Raw genomic sequence first — 17343 nt, forward strand, 5'->3', positions numbered from 1 at the left:
TGGTTAAAAATTATTTTGTTCTCAATGTTTGTAGGCTAAGCAATGTAGGGGGGGGGGGGTCTGCTTTGTTTGAACTGCAGATGGCCCCTAATATGCGTATAAATTGACAGGATACTGCACAGATTATCATTGCCTGGGCTCACTCAGTTCGAATCCCGAGCCGAAAAGATCTGTCTGTGCCCGTGAGCAAGGTCCTTAACCCTAATTGCCGCAGGGGCGTTGGACAATGGTGACCCTACTCTCTGAGGGTGTCTTGTGGAGTTGGGATTTAAAAAATAATAATCAAATTCACACGTTTATAAAATACACACCAAATCATTTATTATTATATTCAGGTGACAGATTACCACAAATGCCTATATTCCTCACATATCACATTATAAACTAGCCTAGATTCCTCAGATATCACATCATAAGCTAGCTCTATACAGAGCCCTGCATTTTGGATGAGTGGATATCCTCCATACAGGGTTCTGATTGACAAGTGCAATGCATGGAAGAGATACGGGTCTCTGATTGTTCTGGCAATTATCCCATAGAAACTTCATTCGGAGGAAGAATGATACGCTTTTTACATTTGTATGACATATGATGGAAGAGTATGATGGACTAAATCAAATCAAATTTTATTTGTCACATACACATGGTTAGCAGATGTTAATGCGAGTGTAGCGAATTGCTTGTGCTTCTAGTTCCGACAATGCAGTAATATAACCAACAAGTAATCTAACTAACAATTCCTAAACTACTGTCTTATACACAGTGTAAGGGGATAAAGAATATGTACATAAGGATATATGAATGAGTGATGGTACAGAGCAGCATAGGCAAGATACAGTAGATGGTATCGAGTACAGTATATACATATGAGATGAGTATGTAAACAAAGTGGCATAGTTAAAGTGGCTAGTGATACATGTATTACATAAGGATGCAGTCGATGATATAGAGTACAGTATATACGTATGCATATGAGAAGAATAATGTAGGGTAAGTAACATTATATAAGGTAGCATTGTTTAAAGTGTCTAGTGATATATTTACATCATTTCCCATCAATTCCCATTATTAAAGTGGCTGGAGTTGAGTCAGTGTCAGTGTGTTGGCAGCAGCCACTCAATGTTAGTGGTGGCTGTTTAACAGTCTGATGGCCTTGAGATAGAAGCTGTTTTTCAGTCTCTCGGTCCCAGCTTTGATTCACCTGTACTGACCTCGCCTTCTGGACGATAGCGGGATGAACAGGCAGTGGTTCGGGTGGTTGATGTCCTTGATGATCTTTATGGCCTTCCTGTAACATCGGGTGGTGTAGGTGTCCTGGAGGGCAGGTAGTTTGCCCCCGGTGATGCGTTGTGCAGACCTCACTACCCTCTGGAGAGCCTTACGGTTGAGGGCGGAGCAGTTGCCGTACCAGGCGGTGATACAGCCCGCCAGGATGCTCTAGATTGTGCTATAGAAGTTTGTGAGTGCTTTTGGTGACAAGCCGAATTTCTTCAGCCTCCTGAGGTTGAAGAGGCGCTGCCTCGCCTTCTTCACGATGCTGTCTGTGTGAGTGGACCAATTCAGTTTGTCTGTGATGTATATGCCGAGGAACTTAAAACTTGCTACTCTCTCCACTACTGTTCCATCGATGTGGATAGGGGGGTGTTCCCTCTGCTGTTTCCTGAAGTCCACAATCATCTCCTCAGTTTTGTTGACGTTGAGTGTGAGGTTATTTTCCTGACACCACACTCCGAGGGCCCTCACCTCCTATGTCTAGATTTGGAAATAAATAATTTCACATGAATTGAATGGGGAAAATGGATTCAAAGGGAAATTCCTCTGCTGGTGATTTGCTGAAATATGACATATGTCAATTTCTATGGGTCATATCTTCAAAAGTAGCAAAGCACCCACTCTGGAAATGTGACTGGTTTGAAGAATATATTGTTCCAAACAATGTCTAACAATAAGCTATATCAAAAAGGGTACTTTTGAGATATTCATATTTTCAATTTTGAATAAATGTATGTGAAAAATGTAATTTCAAAATGTTGACATACTCCATGTTTGAGAGCACACTGAGGAGTATAATGGCTGTATCATGTGCGGATCACAGATCATAGGGTCTTACAAGAGGTATAGGTCTAAAAAAAGGGCCTAAAAATGCCACTTTCATCATGCTCTTCTCAGAAATGGTTTGTGATACAAATGTAAAAATCCTATCAAACATCCCTCCTCCCAAAGAAGTTTCTATTATGAGAATTGCCATAACAATCTGAAATACCAATTTATTTTTTGGGGGGGGCTATCCTGGCGTGGAATCGCCCATTTTCAACCTTTACTTACTTATACTTCATTAGGTATTAATAGTTAACTTGCTGTCCTGTATATTCTGTATATGACCTGCCTGTTGAGAAACATGCCTGACCCAGGTTTGTAGAATGAAGTTCAGGATTTAAATCCATTCATTTTGGGCCTCCAATTTCATTACTGTCAGGTGCTAGTACTGTATTCTCTATTTTTCTAGTGACAGCCAGAGAGAGCATATGGCTGCCATTCATGCAGGAGGAGCTCGAATGTGACGAGGAGACTGTCATCATTGGCCGCAGCTCTGGGGCAGCTGCAGCAATGAGGTAGGATAGAGATTACAAAGACTGAGTATATTTCTCATGCAAAATACTCTTCCTTTTTGTTTGAAGTGACTATACCTAACTTTGAGGTACCATGCAGGTATGCAGAAACGCGCAAAGTGTTTGGCCTCATTCTGGTGGGTGCCTATACTTCCGACCTGGGAGATGAGAGAGAGAGTGGTGAGTTTACAGATTTCTTACCAATGTCACTTCCAATTAACTGCAACAGCCACTTTTCTAATTGGATTCCGGCATTGAGATTGGATTAAACCTTAGAATTGGGTATTTCAAAACTGAAAAATGCAATTCTGATCATTTGGTGTGTAGTGATGGAAAATCTGGATAATCTTGATCCCACTGGAAGGGTGGATTTATAAAGGTATTATAAGAGAGACATTTCAGAGAAATTAAAAAAAGGTTAGGGTTAAGTATTTCCATTATGTTAAATTAACTGCAGTACAGGTATGTGGTCAGTTGTTGTATTGAGAAGTGTCAAATAAAAGCATGTACTTACAAGTGATGAGAGAAGCAAGCTCCATTTATATTAATATCTTTATACATCTAGTTTAGTAATCTGTAGTAACATTACCCGTCCAGTACATGGCAAGGTGTAGGCCTTTCAAAGCACTTGAAAATACAGATTTTGTGATGTTGAGGTTTTAATGTCTGGGTCCGAATTACCCTTATCCAACCATTTTCTTGCTCAAAATTACCCAGGTTGATCTGATCCTGGATTTCAAAATAGGGGGTTACAGAATCCAGATCATTATGAAAAACTGGACCCAGGTGTTTAGACTAGCCCAGTGTTAATTTCTGAATTGGGATACAAGAGCGCCACAGAAAAGCTGCAGTCAATAGTGTTCCTAAATCCAGTTTAATGTAAATCACCACTCACCGGTCGTTTATCCATCCCCCACCTCGAGTCACTGAAATGGTGGACGCATCCCAGGTTGCCTATATTGCAGTCAGGTTATGCAGATTATCATATCGTAAATCATATTGAAGTAATTGGTTTAATGTACAACTCCATTTCCTCATTTGTAGAGATCTGAGACCAATCAGATCTGTATCTGATCCCTGCAAATGTGGAAGTAGAATTGAATGATCTCGTGATCTGCGACTGCAAAGTAAGCAGTTTGGAACACATCCGTTAGGTCTCCCTGTGTATCTCTTCACTCGGGATATTTTAGCCGGCCATTGGAGAGTGGGAGCAAATGAGAAGAAACGTTGGGCACATTGTTCAGTTTGGCTCCAAGGATGACCCCTTCCTGCCTTGAGAGGAGCAGAAAGTTGTGGCCGAGGGCCTGGGCGCGGAGCTGCACAAGTACATAGAACAAGGACACTTCCAGAACACAATTCCCTGAGCTCACTGACACAGAGAGAAAGCTGAGGGCAGCTGTTTAAAAAGCAGCAGAGTTGTCCGCCATTGGAGTATGACACACAATGAGGACAATAGCCCAATTACAATTCTCTGTTCAGTTGCTCCCTTCCCTCTGTGTCCCTCTGGGGAATCCTCACGTGGACCCTTATGATTACGGTATGGATATTCCAATTTATCAAGTGTCATCAACGTGCTTATCTTTTGCTCCATTACTTTGAGGGCTCTATGGAAGATTCGCCAGTTTTGATTCACCTGTGTTTTCATCCGTTTGAAAGAGTTTCAAGCAAATATTCTAAGATTCACCCATATGCACATTTTACGGGCAGCCGTGAGTTTCCATCAAACTGGCTTCTTGCGAATAAAATGCTGTATAATGATGTTTTTAGAACTAATAAACAGAAGTTCTATGTATTTCCATCCCTTAACTATGTTGATGGTTTTAGCACAAAAAGTCTGCGACAAACAGCATGTATACACCACTTTGGCCTTGGCGCTTGGGCTCTAACAGAATATGCTAACGTCAAACTCATGTATAAAAACACATGCTATTGGGACCCTTCAATCCAACACTGCCAAACAGGAATAAAACTGATTACAGTGATCTAGTGTACCCAAATTATCTACATCATACCACTCCTTTTCTTCAATCAGATTGAGATCCACATAAGGCCTTCAGAGTCATGAAGGAACATACCACAGTCAGCCTTACCAGATCCCCGTGGATCTGAGCAAAAAGCCCTCTGAGATACTTCATATTTCCAACAATCTTCCAAGATGACAAGCATGGGGTTGTCTGAAGCACTACCCTTCAATCTGTAAACAAGGGTTTTGTAGCATCGTCATAATGCTCAGTCTATAAGAGTTGCCTCGAGTGATCTGTTCTTACAGACACACATTTTGATTGCAAACACGTTACACTAACAGCTTTAGTTTGAGATATGTTACCTTCTTCAGTGTTTTTGGTGAGACTTTGCTAGTGTCTTTTCTCTTACATCACTCCCCAGAACCTAATTGAGCATCTGACAAAATTATGCACGATTTTAGTTCTGGGCTATATTTTGCAGATATTGCAGGTTAAACCTTGAATTTGTGATTTAGTTGTACTTAAATGCCCTATAGTTGCTATAGATAACGGTGTCTACTAAATGACTGACTTGACCTTTGAAGCTAAGAAGGTTCATTTTGAAACGCTGTCTGACAAAAATATTTAGGCTATTGCAATGCTGTGACCTTTCATGTGTGCAGAAGAAGTAAAACAATCTGTTTATTTCCAGCACAAAAGGAATGCTTTTGCAAAACTTGTCCATCTTCAACACTTCCATATGTGCTAGATGAAAATGGAGCGGCCGGATACAATTGAGAGTAGACATTCTCAATCAGTCTTAAAATATTTATTAAGCCCTGTATAAATAAAAAAATATATTCAGATGCATCAAAGGTTGCTAGAAAAAAAACTATACATGAAATTTTCTCCACAGAGAAACTATACAAGCCAAGTCACTGGTCAAAAGTTCAGCCACTCTGCCATATACACACAGTTAGAGGGGGATATCTCACCTCCTTCGTGACAGTCATCAAACACCTAAGAGAAGACACAAAAATAAATGTACACTCCTGGAAGAATCCTGCACTATCAAAGCTACATAATACTTACTTTCCCTTTTTCTAGCACTTCCTGCTGGCTATCTGGCTACAGGTGAAGTACTTTGAATAGAATTGGTAAAAACATCTGCAGGTCTCCTTTCTTTCTTTCATTCTGCCCAGCCCTAGGTCAAAACATGCCTTTCTAGTATTCGACGAGTGACTGGGCTCTCCAATGTCCACACTAGCATACCACTTACGGCCACACTATACAGGGCATGTGTGTTTATGTGTTTTCTACACGTGTCTCTGAAGCTTTCTCAACTGATAAAGTGGCTGATGCTTTTAATTTGTGCCTCCGTTTGCTGCAAACTATAAACAACGCTAATGAAGGAAACCGCAACACTAGTGATGTAGTTTTGGGTGTTATACACAGTGTACAAAATATTAGGTAGACCTTCCTAATATTGTTGCACCCCCCTTTTGCCCTCAGAACAGCCTCAATTAATCTGGTCATTGACTCTACAAGGTGTCAAAAGCATTCCACAGAGAGCCATTCCACAGAGAGCCATTCCACAGAGAGCCATGTTGATTCCAATGCTTTCCCAGTTGTCAAGATGTCCTTTGGGTGGTGGACCATTCTTGATACACACAGGAAACTGTTGAGCATGAAAAACCTAGCAGTGTTGCAGTTCTTGACACAAACCAGTGCGCCTGGCACCTATTTATTTTACCTTTATTTTACTAGGCAAGTCAGTTAAGAACCAATTCTTATTTTCAATGACGGCCTAGGAACAGTGGGTTAACTGCCTGTTCAGGGGCAGAACGACAGATTTGTACCATGTCAGCTTGGGGATTCAAACTTGCAACCTTTCGGTTACTAGTCCAACGCTCTAACCACTAGGCTACCCTGCCGCCCCAAAGTGCACCTATAACCCGTTCAAAGGCTCTTAATATTTTGTCTTGGCCATTTACCCTCTGAATGGCACACATACACAATCCATGTCTCAATTGTCTCAAGGCTTGGAAATCATTCTTTTACCTGTCTCCTCCCTTTCATTGACACTGATTGAAGTGAATTTAACAAGTCACATCAATAAGGGAACATAGCTTTTACCTGGTCAGTCGGTCATGGAAAACGGTGTTCCTAATGTTTTGTACCCTCTGTGTATATCCTGATTGCAATGTTTAATACCAAGTCATACGCTGGTATGGATATTGAAACGGAGCCACCTGGCTGCTATTGCCTGTGAAGGGGGGCTCACCGGACAGAGGCCACAGGGCGCCTTGACCAGGCCTGTGGGCTGGATGATAGGGTTGACCCCTCTGTACAGCTTCATCTGGCCGTCCACACTGCCCACAGTGCCCTCCTTGGCCGCGATGATGGTCATCTCCACCTTGCCGTCGTAGATGAGCGTGTTCAGAATAGTCTCAATGTCCTCCATAGACAGGTCCACCTGCACAAAGTGCAATATTCAGACTTACAACCTCCATAGGAAATACAGTTGAACTCGGAAGTTTACATACACTTAGGTTGGAGTCATTAAAACTCATTTTTCAACCACCACAAATTTCTTGTTAACAAACTATAGTTTTGGCAAGTCGGTTAGAACATCTACTTTGTGCATGACAAGTAATTTTTCCAACAATTGTTTACAGACAGATTATTTCACTTATAATTCACTGTATCACAATTTCAGTGGGTCAGAAGTGTACATACACTAAGTTGACTGTGCCTTTAAACAGCTTGGAAAATTCCAGAAAATGATGTCATGGCTTTAGAAGCTTCTGATAGGCTAACTGACATAATTTGAGTCAATTGGAGGTGTACCTGTGTATGTATTTCAAGGCCTACCTTCAAACTCAATGCCTCTTTGATTGACATCATGGGAAAATTTCAAAAAATCAGCCAAGACCTTAGAATTTTTTTTTTGTAGACCTCCACAAGTCTGGTTCATCCTTGGGAGCAATTTACAAATGCATGAAGGTACCACATTCATCTGTACAAACAATAGTACGGAAGTATAAACACCATGGGACCACACAGCCGTCATACCGCTCAGGAAGGAGACGCGTTCTGTCTCCTAGAGATGAAAGTGCTTTGGTGTGAAACGTGCAAATCATTCCCAGAACAACAGCAAAGGACCTTATGAAGATGCTGGAGGAAACAGGTACAAAAGTATCTATATCCACAGTACAACGAGAGCTATATCGGCATAACCTGAAAGGCCGCTCAGCAAGAAAGAAGCCACTGCTCCAAAACCGCCTTAAAAAAGCCAGACTACAGTTTGCAACTGCACATAGGGACAAAGATGGTACTTTTTGGAGAAATGTCGTCTGGTCTGATGAAACAAAAATGGAACTGTTTGGCCATAATGGTCACCCTTATGTTTGGAGGAAAAAAGGGGAGGCTTGCAAGCTGGAGAACACCAACCCAACCGTGAAGCACGGGGGTGGCAGCATCATGTTGTGGGGGTGCTTTACTGCAGGAGGGACTGGTGCACTTCACAAAATAGATGGCATCACGAGTCAGGAAAATTATGTGGTCGCAAATGGGTCTTCCAAATGGACAATGACCCCAAGCATACATCCAAAGTTGTGGCAAAATCCTACAGAAAAGTTGTGGGCAGAACTGAAAAAGTGTGTGCGAGCAATGAGGCCTACAAACCTGACCAGCTCTGTCAGGAGGAATGGGCTAAAATTCACCCAACTTGTTGTGGGAAGCTTGAGGAAGGCTACCCAAAATGTTTGACCCAAGTTAAACAATTGAAAGGCCATGCTACCAAATACTAATTGAGTGTATGTAAACTTCTGACCAACTGGGAATGTGATGAAAGAAATAAAAGCTGAAATAAATCACTCTACTATTACTCTGACATTTCACATTCTTAAAATTAAGTGGTGATCCTAACTGACCTAAGACAAGGAATTTTTACGAGAATTAAATGTCAGGAATTGTGAAAAACTGAGTTTAAATGTATTTGGCTAAGGTGTATGTAAACCTCCGACTTCAACTGTACATAGCAACTGTATGCTGGCAGGTGTTACATTTGACCCCTCACATTGTACCCTTTTCACCTTATTTGTACAGAGTACCAACCATACTGTAATGAAACAGCAGGGAGCAGGTCTCGAAACCTCAACCTTCTAGTCCAAAGTCCAGCGCCGCAAAAGCATGCTCGAGCGGCAGAGTCGATATCCACGCTTATAAACCCAGGGTCGTTACAATACTTTGTTTGCTCTGATATTTTCTTTTCGCATGGACCTTTCCAGCCCATTACCTGCAACTATGGCAGATTCATAACCAGGCCAGTGCAGACAGTACAGCTATGTTTGGTCAATAGTGTGAAAATAGTCATGTGGACAATTATGCCCCAGTCCTCACCAACCAGTGGAGGATTCCACCCTGGTCTTGACAACTTTGGCCGTTATCGGCAAAAACTGTGACAAAATTGTGGTCAAAACCGAACAAAATGTTGGCAGCAGCAATCTCACCTTGCTGATGCCGAGTTCACAAATATACTTCCACACTTCGTGAGAGGTGGCGAAGGAGCTGTTTCTTTGCACCATGGGGTTCTGCTTGCTGTCCCTCGCCACCTCGGCCTAGAGGATGACAAACAAACCAACATGACCGAAGAAATGATGTCCTAATAAAGTCTTGGTTACCAGATAGCCAGAAACAACTCTGGCTCTTAGTTATAGGCTATGTCAACCAGCCCTGCATTTAGAATTGGAAGAATTTTAGGGTGCATTCCAAAACAAATGCTCGTGCCCCAGAAGCCGTATAGATGTTCTTTATGGCGTAAACTATTAGATTGAAGCATGCTTCACACTGTTCCCAACATTGACGTACTCATATCAGTTAATTAGTAACTTATTTCCAAACAATTACACTACAGAGCACACCCTTTTAATTTCTGTGACTTGTCCATTGTAAGACATTTGTCCCACTCCCATTCAGTGGATCCTTCACCTTACTCTGAAGGAATTTGAAACACTGCTGATTGAGAACCTCCACAAACTCAGACTCAAAGTCCTGGTCACTGTACCAGGCTCCCCCAGTCACCGAGCGGTCTGGCTGCAGGTTGTATAGCATGTAAACCTTCTTCTTTGACGCCTGGACAAACAACAATAACTCATTATAGGTGAGACTAAACACTTACGAGTTTGTATAGCATGACTGCTGATGCATTCATATTATTAAGTGGTACTTTTCTTGATTTAACTATATCTGTGGTTTTTAAAACATGTATTTTAGAATATTTTAGTGTTTGGAGCTTGACTCACAGCCACTGATTTCACAGCCTTGATCAGCTTCTTGCTCTCTAGGTTCTTGAGGATCTTGTTGATCTCTGTCAGAGGAAGGTTGCTCTTATATCTAATGTCCCTACTCCAGATCCCTGTGTGAAAGCAAGAGGACAGTTCATGAATATACAAATGGAAAGAACATTTCCACAAAGAAATACAATAACGGAAAATAATGTTGTGGTGGTGACACTGTGAAGTGTCAAGTGTGAACTGGGTGAGCTGGCCAGGTTTGAATGGACTTGATGGCCCCATCCAAAGACAACACCCATCTTTTACCACTATCACTTGAGTAGATCTGAGAGGATTGGATAGATGTAAACAATATGCGGAAAATGTCACCTAGCCTATCAGAGGGAAAGGTGAAGCATTTGCTTATACCTATCCAATTCCGTCTGCTCTACCCATGTAAGCTACCTAAGGGTGTAGGGGCTAGGGGTTGTCTGGACAGGACGCCTCTGAAATTCCTACCTTTGTTTCCTGCATCCTCAATGACCTGATAGACCAGCTTCTCTTGATTGTCGGAGCCTTTCATTTTGCTTTGGGACATAATCAACACAGTTAAAGTTCCCAATCATCCAGAAATAAAAGTCATTCCGAAAGGCTTCCTTAAAAAAACATTGTTAAATGTTTAACGATCATGCTGACATTTACCTTGCTGTCTGAGCATCCTTCATGCGGTATAGAAGTCCTGAGCTGTTTCGTAGAAGGTCCAACTGACCCTGTGTGCACAAAATTCAACTTGGTTACAACATTCCCATCCTCAGCATTGCGCTGTCAACCAGAACTATTGAGCCAATGTTTGGAAAATTTGATCAACCCATTTTTTTTCTTTTTTTCCCCATCAATAGGAATACAACTTTAGGCTATAGGCATACATACACTTTCAGTTTTATGCATTCTGGCTTTCATGCAATGGAACAGTGAATTAATCTAACGGAGTTCCCTTCCAGAAAGTTGTTTGAATTGCTTCAAAACATAATGTAGGGGATTCATAATTTGAAAGACAAACAACAGTGGTCTATAGAAAAACAGTTTTTCTATAGACCACTGTTGTTTGTGCCTACAGTTGAGCAACGCTTACTAAGAAATAAGTTAACCATGCCAGGCCAGCTTAATCGCTCCATGCGAATTGGCCCAACAGTATATCCTCCTACCAGGCCGATTTACACAAAAGCTTTAAGACAAGTTAGTTTTAAACGGTGTATAGCCTAAAAAATTGTCCTAAAAAGTTGCCACTTTCAAAAATACACAAATTTAAGTTGTAGGCATGTTCTAAGTACATAATCACGATGGAACAAAGGCTGATATTGCCCAACCCTAATGTACAAATCTACTCAACGTACCCATGACAGTGAGAACACAAACTCCTCTGTTTGTGACCTTGTCAACGCCTTTCTCATTTTCAAGCCAAACATGTTTGGCATGACAATTACATAAAGAGTCGTTAAGAGAGCAGAAACGGACTGGCACCCAGGCTCCACCTGTGCCACTTACCAATGACAGTAGTCTGTTGATGGCCATGGCTCTCTGTTGAGCCTCCAAATTAGGCATGTCATTCTGGATCACCTGGTCTGTTATTCCATGAGGGAACTGTTGACAGAGCGCCTTTATCCTTTAAAATATCAGAGTATAATATAACATTACATTAACGTTAGTTAGCAACCTAGCTAGTCAGGACATCAGATTTACGATAAATTAATCTATAAATGTCTTACTGCTTACTCATAAATTATGATTGATGTAGCTAGGTAGCTTGTCTAACTAGTAGATGAAGCTCGTTACAGTAGCTAGTTCATGTATTACACAGTCGTGGCCAAAAGGTTTGAGAATGACACAAATATACATTTCCAAAGTCTGCTGCCTCAGTTTGTATGATGGCAATTTGCATATACTCCAGAATGTTATGAAGAGTGATCAGATGAATTGCAATTAATTGCAAAGTCCCTCTTTTCCATGCAAATGAACTGAATCCCCCAAAAAACATTTCCACTGCATTTCAGCCCTGCCACAAAAGGACCAGCTGACATCATGTCAGCAATTCTCTCGATAACACAGGTGTGAGTGTTGATGAGGACAAGGCTGGGGATCACTCTGTCATGCTGATTGAGTTCGAATAACAGACTGGAAGCTTCAAAAGGAGGGTGGTGCTTGGAATCATTGTTCTTCCTCTGTTAACCATGTTTACCTTCAAGGAAACACGTGCCGTCATCATTGCTTTGCACAAAAAGGGCTTCACAGGCAAGGATATTGCTACCAGTAAGATTGCACCTAAATCAACCATTTATCGGATCATCAAGAACTTCAAGGAGAGCAGTTCAATTGTTGTGAAGAAGGCTTCAGGGCGCCCAAGAAAGTCCAAGCGCCAGAACCGTCTCCTAAAGTCGATTCAGCTGCGGGATCGGGGCACCACCAGTACAGAGCTTGCTCAGGAATGGCAACCAGAAGGTGTGAGTGCATCTGCACGCGCAGTGAGGCGAAGACTTTTGGAGGATGGCCTGGTGTCAAGAAGGGCAGCAAAGAAGCGTCTTCACTCCAGGAACAAACTGATATTCTGCAAAAGGTACAGGGATTGAACTGCTGAGGACTGGGGTAAAGTAATTTTCTCTGATGCCCTTTCCGATTGTTTGGGGAATCCGTAAAAAAAGCTTGTCCGGAGAAGACAAGCTGAGCGCTACCATCAGTCCTGTGTCATACCAACAGTAAAGCATCCTGAGACCATTCATGTGTGAGGTTGCTTCTCGGCCAAGGGAGTGGGCTCACTCACAATTTTGCCTAAGAACACAGCCATGAATAAAGAATGGCACCAACACAGCCTCCAAGAGTAACTTCTCCCAGCCATCTGTTGTTCTTTTAAAGTAACCAAAAACATTTCCACTGCATTTCAGCCCTGCCATTAACCTGTCTAGCTCGATAACACAGGTGTGAGTGTTGATGAGGACAAGCTAGGGATCACTCCCATGAATAACAGACAGCACTGTAGAAACTATGTTTTACACTCGATTGGAACGACAGTGTCAACATCAGCCACTACCAGCTAGCCTACTCCAGCAGTACTGTATCATTTCAATAATAAGCTTCAAAAGGAGGCAGTCATTTTAGTCAATGAAGCTTAAGTAATTTTCTCTGAACTTTCTGAACATTGTGTAGTCCACTGTCATTCCAATCTCCAATTTTTGCATTAGCGTAGCCTCTTCTGTACCCTGTTAACTATGTGTCTATCTATCCCTGTTCTCTCCTCTCTGCTCCAGCAGTACAGACCATACAAACGCTCCACATTCGAGACGTGTAGGTCATTCCAATCTCCTTTGCGCGGCCTCTTCACCCTAATCTGGTGGTCCCAGCGCGCACGACCCACGTGGAGTTCCTGGTCTCCGGTAGCCTCTGGAACTGCCGATCTGCGGCCAACAAGGCAGAGTTCATCTCAGCCTATGCCTCCCTCCAGTCCCTCGACTTCCTGGCACTGACGGAAACATGGATCACCACAGATAACACTGCTACTCCTACTGCTCTCTCTTCGTCCGCCCACGTGTTCTCGCACACCCCGAGAGCTTCTGGTCAGCGGGGTGGTGGCACCGGGATCCTCATCTCTCGCAAGTGGTCATTCTCTCTCTCTCCCCTTACCCATCTATCTATCGCCTCCTTTGAATTCCATGCTGTCACAGTTACCAGCCCTTTCAAGCTTAACATCCTTATCATTTATCGCCCTCCAGGTTCCCTCGGAGAGTTCATCAATGAGCTTGATGCCTTGATAAGCTCCTTTCCTGAGGACGGCTCACCTCTCACAGTCCTGGGCGACTTTAACCTCCCCACGTCTACCTTTGACTCATTCCTCTCTGCCTCCTTCTTTCCACTCCTCTCCTCTTTTGACCTCACCCTCTCACCTTCCCCCTACTCACAAGGCAGGCAATACGCCGACCTCATCTTTACTAGATGCTGTTCTTCCACTAACCTCACTGCAACTCCCCTCCAAGTCTCCGACCACTACCTTGTATCCTTTTCCCTCTCGCTCTCATCCAACACTTCCCACACTGCCCCTACTCGGATGGTATCGCGCCGTCCCAACCTTCGCTCTCTCTCCCCCGCTACTCTTTCCTCTTCCATCCTATCATCTCTTCCCTCTGCTCATACCTTCTCCAACCTTTCTCCTGATTCTGCCTCCTCAACCCTCCTCACTTCCCTTTCTGCATCCTTTGACTCTCTATGTCCCCTATCCTCCAGGCCGGCTCGGGCTCCGTGGCTCGATGACTCATTGCGAGCTCACAGAACAGAGCTCCGGGCAGCCGAGCGGAAATGGAGGAAAACTCGCCTCCCTGCGGACCTGGCATCCTTTCACTCCCTCCTCTCTACATTTTCCTCCTCTGTCTCTGCTGCTAAAGCCACTTTCTACCACTCTAAATTCCAAGCATCTGCCTCTAACCCTAGGAAGCTCTTTGCCACCTTCTCCTCCCTCCTGAATCCTCCTCCCCTCCCCCCTCCTCCCTCTCTGCAGATGACTTCGTCAACCATTTTGAAAAGAAGGTCACGACATCCGATCCTCGTTTGCTAAGTCAAACGACAGCTGGTTCTGCTCACACTGCCCTACCCTGTGCTCTGACCTCTTTCTCCCTCTCTCCAGATGAAATCTCCTTGTGACGGCCGGCCGCCCAACAACCTGCCCGCTCGACCCTATCCCCTCCTCTCTTCTCCAGACCATTTCCGGGGACCTTCTCCCTTACCTCACCTCGCTCATCAACTCATCCCTGACCGCTGGCTACGTCCCTTCCGTCTTCAAGAGAGCGAGAGTTGCACCCCTTCTGAAAAAAACCTACACTCGATCCCTCCGATGTCAACAACTACAGACCAGTATCCCTTCTTTCTTTTCTCTCCAAAACTCTTTCCTTGGCCAGCTCTCCCGCTATCTCTCTCAGAATGACCTTCTTGATCCAAATCAGTCAGGTTTCAAGACTAGTCATTCAACTGAGACTGCTCTTCTCTGCATCACGGAGGCGCTCCGCACTGGCTAACTCTCTCTCCTCTGCTCATCCTTCTAGACCTATCGGCTGCCTTCGATACTGTGAACCATCAGATCCTCCTCTCCACCCTCTCCGAGTTGGGCATCTCCGGCGCGGCCCACGCTTGGATTGCGTCCTACCTGACAGGTCGCTCCTACCAGGTGGCTGGCGAGAATCTGTCTCCTCGCCACGCGCTCTCACCACTGGTGTCCCCAGGGCTCTGTTCTAGGCCCTCTCCTATTCTCGCTATACACCAAGTCACTTGGCTCTGTCATAACCTCACATGGTCTCTCCTATCATTGCTATGCAGACGACACACAATTAATCTTCTCCTTTCCCCCTTCTGACCAGGTGCATCTCTGCATGTCCAGACATATGTGTGGATGACGGATCACCACCTCAAGCTGAACCTCGGCAAGACGGAGCTGCTCTTCCTCCCGGGGAAGGACTGCCCGTTCCATGATCTCGCCATCACGGTTGACAACTCCATTGTGTCCTCCTCCCAGAGCGCTAAGAACCTTGGCGTGATCCTGGACAACACCCTGTCGTTCTCAACCAACATCATGGCGGTGGCCCGTTCCTGTAGGTTCATGCTCCAACATCCGCAGAGTACGACCCTGCCTCACACAGGAAGCGGCGCAGGTCCTAATCCAGGCACTTGTCATCTCCCGTCTGGATTACTGCAACTCGCTGTTGGCTGGGCTCCTGCCTGTGCCATTAAACCCCTACAACTCATCCAGAACGCCGCAGCCCGTCTGGTGTTCAACCTTCCCAAGTTCTCTCACGTCACCCCGCTCCTCCGCTCTCTCCACTGGCTTCCAGTTGAAGCTCGCATCCGCTACAAGACCATGGTGCTTGCCTACGGAGCTGTGAGGGGAAACCGCAGTACCTCCAGGCTCTGATCAGGCCCTACACCCAAGCAAGGGCACTGCGTTCATCCACCTCTGGCCTGCTCGCCTCCCTACCACTGAGGAAGTACAGTTCCCGCTCAAGTCAAAACTGTTCGCTGCTCTGGCCCCCCAATGGTGGAACAAACTCCCTCACGACGCCAGGACAGCGGAGTCAATCACCACCTTCCGGAGACACCTGAAACCCCACCTCTTCAAGGAATACCTAGGATAGGATAAGTAATCCTTCTCACCACCCCCCCTTAATGATTTAGATGCACTATTGTAAAGTGGCTGTTCCACTGGATGTCAGAAGGTGAATTCACCAATTTGTAAGTCGCTCTGGATAAGAGCGTCTGCTAAATGACTTAAATGTAAATGTAATGTGACGAACAATGCCTTCTCCAGTATGATGGAGCACCTTCCCGTAAGGCAAGTATTCCAACATATAACTAAGTGGCTCGGGGAACAAAACATCGATATTTTGGGTCCATGGCCCAGACCCATTGAGAACTTGTGGTCAATCCTCAAGAGGCGGGTGGACAAACAAAACCCCACAAATTCTCACAAACTCCAAACATTGATTATGCAAGAATGGGCTGCCATCAGTCAGGATGTGGCCCAGAGGTTAATTGACAGCATGCCAGGATGGATTGCAGACGTCTTGAAAAAGAAGGGTCAACACTGCAAATATTGACTCTTTGCATCAACTTCATGTAATTGTCAATAAAAGCCTTTAACACTTATGAAGTACTTGTAATTAAGTGTTGTACTTGTAATTAAGTGTTCATCTGACAAAAAAAACAAAAAATATCTAAAGACACTGAGGCAGCAGACTTTGTGAAAATGTATATTTGTGTCATTCTCAAAACTTTTGGCCACGACTGTACAGTAACGTTAGTTAGCTCACTATAGCTACATGCATCGAACTGTCATTGTCAAACTTGTGGGACTATGAGTCAAGCGTTGAAAACATTGGCTGAATGAATTGAAACGCCTTCTTTAGCAGATTTGTTTAGTTTTATAAGGCAGATTTAAAAGTATCTAAGTCCCTTGGTCTATGTCTTGCTAGCTAGCGTTAGTTGGCCAGATGTATCCCATTTGAGCAAGTGAAAATAGACAGCTAGTTAGCTACCTAACTAGACTGCGAGCTAGCCTGTGCTAGGGACTTCTTGACAGCGACAAACCTGTTTTCAATATCTACGGGATCTGTGGATTCTTTCTTTACTTTCTTTACACCCGCCATCGTGGAGAGTTGTACAATATTATATAGGTAACGTTAGCTAGTTAGCAATGCAATTCATCAACAATTGAACATGTGACTGAGTCCAAATCGCATTTGGGTGGCTATATAGAAGCCCGGAAATTGCCTTTTAAAAACGTAGAAAATACCTTTCACTGTTGTAGTTCAATTCATTTATAATTTGATTTCCTTCATAAGCTTATTGTCATCAGTATTTTAGTATTTAGTGATGGATTTGGTACATTTTGTAACAATAACACATATTCTTTGATAATGGTTTATAATAAGGAAAAACATGCATAGAACGCAGTGGATTACATTTCTATGGCGCGGGCATTCAACG

General features: G+C 43.8%; 1 protein-coding gene across 2 annotated transcripts; it reads right to left on the reverse strand.

Annotated features, from left to right (window-relative positions):
• Positions 1 to 1254: 1254 nt before the first annotated feature.
• LOC135521987 (DNA-directed RNA polymerase III subunit RPC6-like) lies at positions 1255 to 17082 on the reverse strand. 2 transcript variants are annotated; one of them, XM_064947853.1, is made up of 9 exons: positions 16945 to 17082; positions 11374 to 11491; positions 10531 to 10598; positions 10348 to 10415; positions 9859 to 9971; positions 9545 to 9688; positions 9067 to 9174; positions 6837 to 7028; positions 1255 to 1752 (listed from the first exon to the last, which is right to left on the reverse strand). In XM_064947853.1, exons 1-9 carry the CDS (start codon positions 17001 to 17003, stop codon positions 1747 to 1749), a joined length of 876 nt encoding a protein of 291 aa, XP_064803925.1. In that variant the 5' UTR covers positions 17004 to 17082; the 3' UTR covers positions 1255 to 1746. The 2 variants fall into 2 exon arrangements, with proteins under 2 accessions (XP_064803925.1, XP_064803916.1); XM_064947844.1 differs by lacking the exon at positions 1255 to 1752 and adding an exon at positions 5367 to 5572.
• Positions 17083 to 17343: the final 261 nt, after the last annotated feature.

This window comes from Oncorhynchus masou, chromosome 4 (assembly GCF_036934945.1).
Source record: "Oncorhynchus masou masou isolate Uvic2021 chromosome 4, UVic_Omas_1.1, whole genome shotgun sequence".
NCBI classification, from domain to species: domain Eukaryota; kingdom Metazoa; phylum Chordata; class Actinopteri; order Salmoniformes; family Salmonidae; genus Oncorhynchus; species Oncorhynchus masou.